Source organism: Lissotriton helveticus, chromosome 12, assembly GCF_964261635.1.
Source record: "Lissotriton helveticus chromosome 12, aLisHel1.1, whole genome shotgun sequence".
Classification (NCBI taxonomy): Eukaryota; Metazoa; Chordata; class Amphibia; order Caudata; family Salamandridae; genus Lissotriton; species Lissotriton helveticus.
In genome coordinates, this window is record NC_136073.1 from 248,381,249 (window position 1) to 248,394,357 (window position 13,109).

The 13,109-nt window shown below is 43.4% G+C and overlaps 1 protein-coding gene across 1 annotated transcript in view; it reads left to right on the forward strand.

The window, feature by feature from the left end:
• TCF25 (TCF25 ribosome quality control complex subunit) overlaps positions 1-13,109 on the forward strand; it is a 458,474-nt gene that overhangs the window by 305,331 nt on the left and 140,034 nt on the right. The window contains exon 15 of the mRNA XM_078671033.1: positions 1,092-1,182. Coding sequence (XP_078527159.1) covers positions 1,092-1,182 — 91 coding nt within the window. The remainder of the gene's footprint in view (positions 1-1,091; positions 1,183-13,109) is intronic.

A 13,109-nucleotide genomic window follows, 5' to 3' on the forward strand; every position in this document is an offset into this window, starting at 1 on the left:
CCCGCCTGAAATAGCCCCTGTTTCGATAGAAGTCAATGGAAAAAATATATTTCCCCCAATTACTTTTCACCACCTTTCAGTTCTTAAATGCTGGCATATATAGGAATAGCAAGGGTCGTGTAAAACCTAATCGAGGTGTCTTGGCAGAGCTATGAGAAGAACACAGCGGTTTAAAGCCACCATCTGATAACATGGGGAAAATGAACCATACAAATAAGAAATCATAATCTGCAACAGACACCCCGGATTCGAACGAACCCGTCCTTGATGTCTCCAGACGGCTGGCACAAGACAACCCGTGCTGGGAAAGCGGATCTCTCAGGAGCTCTGATGACTGTTTTAATGAGGCCTTCAAGTCTCCAGTGGTCAGTGCACAGTGGAATGAGTTACTCTCCGAAAAATCCCCACGGTGTACTAAGTTTCATGACCTATGTGTGTGTGTGTGTGTGGCTCTGTGTGTGTGTGTGGCTCTGTGTGTGTGTGTGGCTCTGTGTGTGTGTGGCTCTGTGTGTGTGTGTGTGTGTGTGTGTGTGTGTGTGGCTCTCTGTGTGTGTTTGTGTGCAAATGCAATAGGTCTCGCATTTGCGAGAGATTAAGCTATTGGCATTGTAAATAACAATGCCATTTATTTATCTGTTTTCGAAACCAAGACATAAATAAAAGGTTTGTCATTTACAATGCCAATAGCTCTAACTTTTGCAAAGGCGAGACGGTTGCATTGTAAATGCTTGTTTACTGTTGGATAGCAACATAAAATCCTTAGATTTTTGGAACAAATTGGAGGATCATATAAAGCTAGACAGTCGTTCCGTAGAAGTACCTCCACAATATTAGACTCAGATCAAATGTGTAATTCCGGCAGGGGATGCTCAATGCAGTGGAGAGTCTTTGGGCAGAGGATTATGTATTTGCACCACAAATCATGGGATTTTCCTGCAGCAGCCTCAATCAGATGTTAAGATTGAAACAACACAATTGAAGGTGCACAGACTTTAAAAGAAATATGTCTGCTCTTTGAATTATGTTTTTCTGTTTTTATTAAAACTCAGTCTAACCACTTTGTTTACCTTTTCATTTACATCGGTTCTTAGAAGGAAAGTCCGCTATCAGAGTGCTCCCAGGAACATTCATCGCCATGTGATACTGTCTGAGATTAAAGAAGCTGCAGCGGCACTGCCCCTGGTGAGAAAACTGACAAGACCTAAAATAGCATACTGTGTGCAAGATTAATGCCTTGTTTCAAGCTGTGCCACTTTCTCCCTTGCCTCCAGCTTCTGCCATTCCTCCACCTACCACCATGCTTACCCACCAATTCTGACTCCTCGCATCATTTAAAAAAATTTTTTTTTCCTTTTTCAAGGCCCATTGCATACAAGACTGTGAGAGGCCAAATCATTGCAAATTAACTATTATTTTGCTTTTATATATTCTTATTTACAGTAAAACTACATGAAATCTTGGTGTCGCACCGAAAATCTACTCTATTACACTGTTAATCTAAAGTTACTAGGAAACCATTTGCAAATTTGTAAGTAGTCGTATCGATTTCATCATTCTTAGCAGCATATGTAGATAATAAAGTAAAAAATATATATTGTTACAGGACCAGTGCACAGTTCAATAAAGGCTTTTTGAGAATGGCTTGTTGTAGCAGAGTTGACAAATTGCGCAGTGTCTGAATTCAAGTAATCCAGCACCGTAAATTAATAAGGTGGCCAAATCTCAAGAGCATAAATGACATGTTGATCTCACAATACATATTTGCTTATAAAAGCTTAACATTGTTGGTGTTTGAATTGTGCTTCACCAACCTTAATTAAGATTCTTAGTACTTAAAGATGTGTAACTTGCAGCCCAAGCAATAATATTTGGCAAGCATTGGATCTTTCATAGATCCACATTCTTTAATCTATCTGCATCGTCAGGCAGAGAATCTCTAGTAATTTAAATTAGCAATAAACAACAGCAACTTGCCCAAAGGCAAAACAGTTTAGAGTGGATAACATTGTATTTTCTAAAAGTGGTAGCATTTGCGCACCAACTTTTACCAAATCAAGTAGCATTTTGCAAACTGCCCTCTGTACGAATAGGTCAGGCCACAAAATACCAATTACATTTTAATGAGATAGTTCACAAATTGTGACCCACTGTGATTGGCTGCCGTCACAAAGAATGTGGGCCGCTGGGATTGTTTTCAAATTAAGCAATCTTTTTGGTTTTTTTTTCAAATGCAGACCATTTTTCTTAAAGGTAAGCCAGGATGCGTTTAAAAAAAATGAAGTTTCACTACTTTTAAATATCGTTTTTAGGACTAGGTAGTGGTCCATGCACTTTCATTCTCATTGCACCAGAGTGACCTAAATCTATTTGTTCACCAATTTATTTTGACTGCCTTGTTATGCGCTGAGCATCTTGAATTTACACCTGGCACTTTCTCTGAGGCAAGCTGAAGTGCTTGAACCCCACACAGCTGGGTATCTGACCACAGAGTGTTACCATTTGGACATTCCTGTAGTATGTACACAAACCCTAGCACACATTTATGCTTTTTCGACCACCAAGACCTTTGTTGCCATGTGTAGCCACTTTTGTTTGTGGTGAGCAAAGTATAACTAACAATCCCACAAAATCCAACCATACCTGCTGCACCTCGCCAAAGAATGTCTCAAATATTCAGTGGTTACAGTGCACCTGTAAGTGCAACTCCCAGCCATCTCTTGGTACAGGCGATCTTCCTACTTGCCTGCTCTGTTCTCACAAAGGAGTGTCAAAGAGTTCATGAAAGGTCCTTTTAAGATATTTGCACTAGTACCTCAACCTGGAATGAGGTCAGAGCTGAAGACAGCGCTGAGCTAGCTTATGATAGCCCTCTTCAAGTTGACCTCAAGTCATACTGTTTATGTTGAATGTGCCTCTCCACAGGGAGCTGGCTTTGTGTGTGTGTGGGGGGGGGGGGGGTTTAACTCGATTGTGTAATCACTCTTCCCTTTCCCCTCTCATCCATTTGGGTTATAATGCTTTTCGAAGACTCTCAAGATACACCTCTTTTGTTAGCACTGTTCCAAAGTGAATAGTGGGGGACACTACTCTCCTAGCACCATAGTGTGGAGGGTTGCTTGAGACTACTTCCATTCATTCCATTCATTCAGACTTACCTTTCCTGAAAGACAGCTCTCCTCCTTTCTTTGACCATGGCAAGGTGGCCGGGGGACCGTCTGATGGATACACCTCCTATATTTCACACTTTATAAATTTGTTTCTAATGCCAGACTGTTCAGAAACATTTTAGCAAGTAGTAGCTCTGCAGCATCACCAGGGGGTGCTATGGGGCTTCAGCATCAACTCCACCTGCCGGATTTGAAGATATCAGGGTATAATAGGCACCAACTAGCATGCTGATGTCCATTTCCTGTGTTTCTGTGAATCATCTATGCTGTCAGAAGGTCTGTGTTTTACCAAAGAAATTCTTCCTCTTTTCGGCAGGAAGTCGGTTGGTTCAAACTCTGTCGCGGATGTTACAGGAAGATACCTTACTGCTGATTTCAACAGAAAGCAGGAAAACTGTAGTTACTTCCCTAGTCCCTTCCAAACTGGATTGTTGTAATGGGTTATATCTTTGTATACCTACAAAGCAAGTACGAAGTCTCCAGATGATCCAAAATGCGTCTGCAAGACTCCTCCTGGGGATTCCCAAATTTCAGTTTGTGGGAAAACACCTCCAGAGTCTGCATTGGCTGCCAATCGAAAGTCGTATTGAGATTAAAACCCTGTGTATCACTTACAAGGCACCTCACGGGACCGGTCCTCAGTTTTTGAAACAGTCACTCTACTGGTACTCTCCAAGCAGATGCCTTAGATCACAAGGGGCAAACATGATGCTTTCTTAGAGATTTTTTAAATCAAACTTGGGTGATAGAAGCGTTGTGGTGGGAGCTACAAGACTCTGGAACTTCTCCCTCTTACCATCAGAAATCTTCCCTCCTTGACACTGTTCAAGAAGGCCTTTAAGACCTGGCTGTACGCTGAATAGAGCTCCGGCTCACTTCCACTTCTTCTGCTAGCACCAAGACACCATTTGGTATTCGTGCGCTGTATACATTTATAACATAACATAACACATATGATCGCAATACATGGCCTGTGAATACTGTTCCTTAGGCAGTGGGAGATCAAACAGTTTCTGACCTGAACCAGCAGGGACACACCCAAGTGTTTCCCTTCCATTCAAGTAAGTCTCTTGATAGCGAATGATTTCCCAAATGATTTTCCTTTAATAAGGACCATAGGAAAGAAAAATCTCTTCTTCCGTAAAGCAACTTTCATGCTCTTTTGCCTTTCCCACATTTCTGTTACCTCTTTGTCTTTGAAGAAGATCCCTACATAAAAAAGAGGAAGCAAGAATTTGTATTGGCCTTTTAGCTGCCCATGGTGGATTTGTTCAAGGCAGCTCCCTTACCTTACAGTGATCTCCCTGTGGGTGAGCCCACTCCTAAGGATTTGGTGACCCCAACGGCTCTAACCTCTACACCTCCTTCAAGGACTAGGGTGTCAGCACCTGAGAAGTCAGTGGCCTCTTGGTGTACTGCTATCCGCTCCACCTTTGAAGTTGTTGGTGATCATGCGAGTGAGATTAGCGAGGGTTAAGACATGTTTAGTTATTGAGCCATTGGTGGAGCATCTTCCAGAGATTTGCAGTGGTGGAAGAAATCTTTGGGTTTGACTCTGATGCTGTTGCCATGCCAGATAAGTACTATGGTCGTACAGCAGATGACTTGGAGGCTAAAAATCTCCTTCCTGCTTTAAATACTCATGCTTGCTTATATCTTGATCTACAAAATCTAATTGGTCTAGATACATCCCTTAACCCCTTTGGCCTTCCTTCAGAAGATGTCTCTTTGTTCACTAGTTGGTACAGAAAGCAGTAGAAACATTTGAAAGGACTCTACCATGGCAGGGGTTGAATGGAATATTTTGCCAGAAATATTGCAGCCCCCTTCTCTACAGTTTCAGTGCTTTTCCTCCCCTTCAGGAGGCACTTCTTGGATTACTCTGTCTCGTTGAGAAAAACATTCTTGGACCCAGCAGTCCAAAGAGAAATAGCCAGAAGACAGTCTTATTACTCTCACAGTGGATTTACTAGGGTCAAGCTGACAAAGTAGATTGGCACTGACATTGATATTTAGAGTGAGGATGCCTGTGTATCCAGGCATTCCACTGCAAATTACCCTTTCTTTCTAGAGGAGAGCTGTATAAAGACATAATATAGTAATGAGTCGGTTTGTCTAAGTGGTAATAGTGCTAGTATTACATTGTTGTATCGATCATCTGGTCCATAAAATTGTGAATTTGTTTCAGGACTGAAGCAAGTTCACAGCTCCTATCCTGGAGCGAAACAAGTCACTTGATCTTACATCTCCAGTCATTTTCCAACTATTATTATTGCCATCTTGTAGTTAACCTGTAAAGAAATATTTGGCTAGATGGTTTTCTGACTTCAGAATGATATCTACTTTGGGATTCCTGAATCTAGATTTTATTCTTAATGTCACACTCTTCGCCAACAAGCCTCTTCCCCGCAATTGAAACCGAATACCATTCCCCCAGTTCGTCCAGACATTGAATCTAAAAAACTGGACTCTATTTGATGTGGAGTCATTGCTTCCAATAGCTATGCCCTTGACAGTGTGAATACCACATGCCGCCTGAGCTGCTGTATTTGCACCCTATGGATACTTGGAAACCTGATTTATCAGTATTTCAGACCACATAAAACCCCATTCTTAAACTTGGTCAACAATGGGTTGGATGCTTACAAATTAATCTGCAAGTGTGGCCTGGAATCTGCTGACAATATGGCTAGATGCATGGGCACGGCTGTCACTCTATATGGACACACTTGAATGCGTTCCACAGGCTTAATAAGCAATCCGTAAGGGCATTTCCTTTAATGGCGAACGTCTATTCAGCTAAAAGGATTAATCATCTCTGGAACATTTCAAGAACAGCAGAGCTATGCTTCCTTCACTGGAAAGTTCCATGAACAGTTCCAGAACATATTGAGTCTAATCGGGAACTCAGCTGTTCCAGAAGTGCCAGGCTTCATAGCTGATCAAAACTCCCAACAGATGAAGTCCTCTATCTGGCGTGACGGGCCACACTGCTGGCCTATGCCACAATTTGAATAATATCTTAGTGCCAAATTAATTTCCGGGTAAAGTGGGCTTGGAAGAAGGAGGTGACAAAATAGCTTGGTGAATATGAATTTCTGAAACAACCTTATGCAGTAAATAATTATGGTGGATGTGGTCTAGCACCTCTGAACCAGTGAGAAATATGTGTCTGTTTTGTGTGTGGGAGGTGGTCTGGGGAGCCCCCTGCTGCCTGGGAGAGATGCTGTGACCGTTTCTGGCCTGCAAAAGCAAAAGCCGCCAAATATAACACCAAAGGATCCCTGGTAGGTTGGCTGCAGAGGAGCAAGAAACCTGGCTGCACTGAAAAACAATAAGGATGACAGAGGCCCAGTTGACTCTGGTGCTTCCCAAAACCCACCACCACCGGGGCAGAGCTCAAGTCTTGTATTGTCATTTAAGAGTTTGCAGGGGTAGAGGGTGGTAGCCACCTCAGGCCCATCGAGCACGCATATTCTTGGGTCACGCCTCCTTCCTGGTAACTGGAAGAGAGACTGCCTCTAACTACGGTCTGGATTACTGCTGATCACTTTATCCTGAACATGTTGGAGGCTGAGTAGATGAGCAGTGTAGGCCTAACTAGGAGTGGAGCCCCCTTCCCTGCCTCTCTCCCCCTCCGTGTGAGGCCTTTGTGTGCAAGATCACGTCTGAGGTCCAGTGAACCCTAATAGTGTAGTGCTGCAGGTCGCATTTTGAGGAGCCTACCTTACCCCACCCTTGAGTGATATATCCTTCTACAGTCTTTACAGAGGCAAGAGTTCTGTCATCCTGTATGTCTGGCGCTGGTCAGTCAACCCGCTTAAGTGTCACAAGGGTTCATTCCCTTCATATGAACACCCCTTTTTTTAGGCAGTCTGTGGACCTAGCTTCTTTGCTTGTTGATGGGGTATATTGCAGTATTCACCTTCACTCACCTGCGTACCAGCCCCACTGCCCCATACTGCCAGCAGCCCTCTCCACTCTGTACAAATTTCTGCCTCTCAGCTGCAGAATGGTTAATTGCTTGGTGCCCTATAAAGTGGACTAGATCCTGATGGCAATTGGCGATACCCAGGCAGCGATGGAAGCAAAAGTCTACATTGTAGCAGTCTATTTAAACCTACTATAGAACAACCAATGCAAACTTAAGGAAAAGGTGCAGCACAATGAAGCATTATTTGCGAAATACACCCACAAGCTACAGTGCTGACCAAATAAAGTTTTGATTTTACAGATAGAATAAGATTCCAGGATTATCAAGCTGAGGATGCCAAAGGCAGACCCCTGCATTACAATTAGTGTATTGTTGGTCTGCCAGGGAACTCAGAAGGCCCTAATGCTAATTTATATATTGAGACCTTGCTACAATTGGAATTAGCCCCCTAGGTTGTATCAAAAATGTTCCTCTGGAGGGGGCGCACCATTGGAACAAAAAATTTAAATTATTGTGATGTTCGTCTACTTCTTGAAAAAGCCAGAAATAACAATCTCTTTCAAAATCATATTTCCATATTTCACACAAGCTATTCAGCACCAACTGGCATCCTTTCTGACTTAAAATTGAGATCTGATCTTCAAATATGCGCTTATTTTTTCAGCTTGCCTGAGAGTGGTGGTAGGGTTGAACACTCTTTTTGTCACTGAGTTTGATTATGTAATTAACTGGGTGGACCAATATCAGGTAAACGTAGTGCAGAAGGAGTTGTGATGTGGACACCGATAGTGGCAAAGTTGGAGGAGGCGCATGCCAGCCCTTTGACGAGGTGCAGTTTATAGTGAGCCTTACCAGTTGCAAGTTTGCAAAGGTCATAAGGAAACTATTAAGATTGAGGCCTCCCTCCGAAATGTGACAGACTTACACACGCAGCTGGGCTCTGAAGAGGGCTCTACTGCCTCGGATTCCAGCACCAGCCTGACCATAATATTGCAGGTTACGCCACAGACAGCAAGCTATATAAATTTGTCTGTGTGAATTAAGGTGTTACATGCCAAAGATATCACTGGGGGCATTTTAAGTATACTTTAGCTAATGGTTGTGATCTGCGTGATGGTTACCTGACATCTCTTTGAGAGAACACCCTGGTTAAATACGATTCCTGAACTGGGTGTGCCATCCATAAATACAAAGGCCCTGCCCACTACCTCTTATGTCCTATATCTAGGAGAATATTAAACTTGGGGTAACCACGGGTTACCAGTCCCTCACCTTCATAGGTATGGAATATCACAATGTGGCGGGCTGCGCAGCAACCTGCGTTTTTCACTCTTGGTGTCGACTATTTACCTTGTTGAGCTAGAGCCAGGCGGGCTGTTCATATGTTTTTTGACTGGCTGGTTTGGCAATTGCCCAGTTGGGTACTATCTGCTGTTTGGCTGAATGACTTTTCAGTCACTGGCCGGGTGTTCTGTTGGGGAGGGTAAAGTTAAAGGTGGTCCTGCTAATGTAACATGCATAACTAGCCTGGCCTCTTCTATACGATCTTCCCTGAGATAGCGAAGATGAGAGTTTATCTTCCAAGCTGCATATACACCTACACGCACCATAGGGATACTGAGTAAATACACACTTGTAACCTGGAATATCAAAGTTTGGGGTAAGCAAGCAAATGTTATAAGATCTGTGCGCAGCGTGGAATACAAATCACTTTTTCTCCAAGAATCTAATCTGAATAAGAAGGAGAGTGATTGTCTGAGGTGTAAATGGAGGATCCAGTTATTTAGTACTTCCTATTCTTTGTACGCTAGGTGTTCTACAATCTGGGTACCCTACTGGCCGATATATACTAGTTATAAATTGATTAGACTGACTTCCCCTCATGATGGGTAGTGTGTATGCCCCGAACACATAGCAGCCTCTATTCCTAACATCAAAGTCAGTGAAATTAGCACACTGGGTGGACATGTGCTGGATGTTGGAGGATGACTTAAACTCTCTACTGGACACAATATTAGATAGGTCACATTCCCCCACCCACTCCTAAGCACAGCAGCAGTTAAAAATGCAACCTTGTTGCGTAGCTGGCTACAGGAATGAGCACTGGTTGATGTACGGCGGGCGTGAACCCCAGATCGAAGAAAACATTCCATTTATGTTTTTCCACATGCATTGCACATCAAGTTGGACCTTCTGGCCTTCTCGCTTCCGGTACAGACTCAGGTGCTCCACTCCACCTATTTTGGTAAAACACTCTCGCAACATAGGCTACAGGAGCTAGGTGGGGCTTGGGGCAGAATCCTAGCCCCTATTCCTACTGAGACTGCAGCCCCTATTGCTAGAGGATAGGGATTTCAAAAGAAACAGTAAGCTAAATTATCATTGATTATTTCCGAGATAATGCGGGCACTACTTCTTTGACAGTGGTTGAATAGGAACTTTTAAGGCGGTGGTGAAGGTGCTTTCATTTGTGCTACGATACCAGCCAGCAAAGCTACTGTAGAGTCTTGTGCAGATGGAGTTCGCATTACAGGGACTGAAAAGGTACGCTTTTGCAAAGCACAGTGCGACTGACTATCTTAAGGAAGCCAGAGATTAACATGCTATTTTAATCGTACGCCTATGCGGTCTTGATGTGGCAGTATAAGCAGCCACAAGGCATGTGGAGTGTGATAAAGCTGGCAAAGCTGATCAGCCACACTGCCTACATGCCCCCTTCTCAGTCAGATATTCCTCAAATAGCCTAGCACTCACTCAACAGGGCATCAATATCTCTTTAATGCAATACTACTAGAAGCTCTACTCATGAGAGCCCGACACTTAACATGGGATTCTGAAGGAGCTTCAGACTGGTACTACACTGCCTCAAGTACCCCCGAACATGTTGAATTCATGGAGGCTCCGGTCTTGAAGCAGGAGATCCGGCAAGCCACCCGTGTTCTCTCACAAGGGAAGGCACTGGGCTCTGACGGTTTACCCATGAGTCCTGCACAACTCGACAGCTCCTTAGATGCAATTAAATTGTTTGAGGAGGCTGAACAGAAAGGGTGCCTCCAGCCCACCACAAATGAGGCAATAGTTACCTCGATATTGACAGATTACGCACTTGTTTCCCGGTCCTCATCCATGAAGACCAAAATGGGATTGTCCCATGCTGAAACACCTCTTTAAATATTAGACTTTTCTATGGTGTGATGGAGGCAGCTCCCATCTCCTGGCCTGGCGCAGCGTTTGTGACTCTAGAACTAGAACAAGCATTCGATACCCTGAGTCAGAATTATGTGCTCACCACGTTTACAGCATTCCTCCTGGGCCTCCGGATGCTGCGCTACATGAGCCTCTTATATGCCAGATTCACAGTGAGATTAAAGACCGGTAGTCACATATCCAATAGTTACACAGCTACCAGGGGTACAAGACATGAGTTCCCTTTATCCCCATTATTGTTCACTCTGCAATTGAATCTTTTGCAATAAGATTGTGGGCCCAGGGAATGAACTGGGGAATACAACTGTCAGACAGGATTGACATTGCCTCCCTTTGAATGGATGATAATGCTCCTCTTCTTGCGTGATGTAGATATCGACGCAGATCGCGAACAGGTTGTGCACATTTAGGGAGCTATCTGGACTAAAAGTCAACAAAAGCAGTTTCTTTCTATTTCCCCTCCGAAATTATGCTCCCCTGCAGGAACTCTGTCTAGGAGATAGAATGTTTCAGTGGTACCTCATACATGTAATTATTTGGAAATCAGTGTTTTTCATGCGTTTATTTTTTAGACCAATTTAAAAGAGGTATTTGTTTTCTAAAATCTCTTTCCAAAATGGTGATGCTATCACACATCCTTTACTATTTCGTAACTCTTCTAGCATTAATCCCTGCTAAAGTTTTTTTTTTATTAGATGCAATGTGGGGTGACTTAGTGTGGGAGGGGGTGGGCAAGAAGAGCGTGCCTTTGACCAAGCTGATCATCCTGACGAATAATGGACGACTGGGAATACTGGATTGTTGGAGCTACTATTATGCAGTCTAGCTACAGTGGCCTGCCTACTGGCTCACTGGTCACTATCTTGCCAACACTGGCCTTTCGCAGTCACATGTTTAGGAAGGGATGCTGCACAAAATCCTATTTCCCACTTCACATGGTCCTAAGCCCCTCCCTCTTATTTGGCACAGAAATTAGCTGGCTTGGCCATAGGTTTGTGTACACAATATCTGCCCTTTCTTATGCACAGCCATGACCCTTTTTGGCCTACCCATCAGGAGGGTGCCCTCTTTGCCAAAGATTTAACCCAATGGGAGTGGGTTGGACTGAACAATTGGGTGACCTATTTGAAAAAGTGACTATCTTTAGCTTCCAAGACCTGGTAGACCAACACGGCCCTGGAAAGGGTTGCTTCCTTGCACATGGCAGTATCATATATGCATTTCAAACCCAATGGCACACAGAGTTTCAAGTCTCATCCACACACGCTCCGATTAATACTTTGCACTCTACAGGCAAAGGTAAGAAATTAATCAGCTGGATTTACCAGGCCATCTGGGAGCAACACTTGGGGAAGTGACATACACTGGATGCTTAATGATCGGGGAATGCAGAGTGCTCTTGAGAACTAATGTAAGACTTTTCATAAAGCCCTATTTAAACTTCTATTTAATGTACTTCACAGAGCTTACCTTAACCCCACACAAAATATTTTATCTTCGCCACGGCATCCCCCAACTTTCCCAGGTGTTATAACACTCCTACAGGCCTTGTACAAATGCTTTGTAACCACATGACATTACAGCCATTTTGGCTGGAGGTGCTATCAGTGCTAACGAGAGTCAGGGTTTGCACTAACTTGAACAATATTGAGAGCTGCTTAGTGGGAATTTACCCCAGCCCCAAGAAGGCCAGGGTTACAACCATGTTCTTAGACTTGGCCTGATTACTTGCCAAGAGAATGATCACAAGATGATGGAAATCTTCTCAACCTCCATAGTTATCCAGCTGGCACAGCAAATTGAGAAGATGGACCATTGTGCAAGGCATTGTAGGGATATGAAAGGTGGCAAAAGCCTAACACAAATAGCAAGCCAGTGGTATTTGAACACTGAACTCTCCAAGAATTATGAGACCCCCTCCCCCAGATAGCTTAAGGTGTTTCCAAGCCACTGAGTAGTCAAGGCAGTGGTATGTTAAACATGCTTTGTACTGCTAGCACTCAAGGCACAATTTACATCCAACACCCTCCATACCCCTACCCATCCCTCCCACTTCCAACATGGGAGACTGGTATCAGTAAGACCTGACAGGACAGTCTGCCTTTGACACCACCTTTGTCTGTAATCATGTCTGCCCTCGGACTTGTCTTGGACGCTTTGAGGAGAGTTCAATTTTGTTGCGAATTGGTTGATGTTATGGGTACCCACGGGGCATGGGGACAGGGAGTAGGCTGGTTTTGTTCCCTGTTATCATCAGTAGAGACATGATCCATTTTGTTGAAATGTACTCGTATTGTACACAATGCTGAATGGTGACAGGATTTGATATAAATAATTTCCGATTCTATGCACTTATTTGATATACATTATTAATCCTGCAGTAAGTTTTGGATTAAGGCTGTTTATTTGCTGTCCTAGGTTTATTGTGAGGTCATTCATTTAATTTCTTAGTCTGGGTCTCCAAGAAGAGCTGATATATGAGATTGTTAATTATGTTTCCTAATGTTTGTTTTCCTGTCCGTTTCCTCGGCGTATTCTGTAGTGTGGTTTTCTCTACTTTGGAGATCTTGAATCCTTTTGCAATTAGATTTAGTGTCTTGTATGTAGCAAGGAAATAAACATTAATTTTTAGTTTGGGTTTGATCCTCCTCCTTGGGAAAACATGCGTCTGTACCAGGTGTATTGTGCCATTCGGCAGTGGCTATGAAAAACAGACCAAATGCCTTTTTAGAGATGTCTGAACATCTAAACAGTTCAAGTTTTGTCACCTTTTTTAGGACCATTAAAAATGAAATTGAATT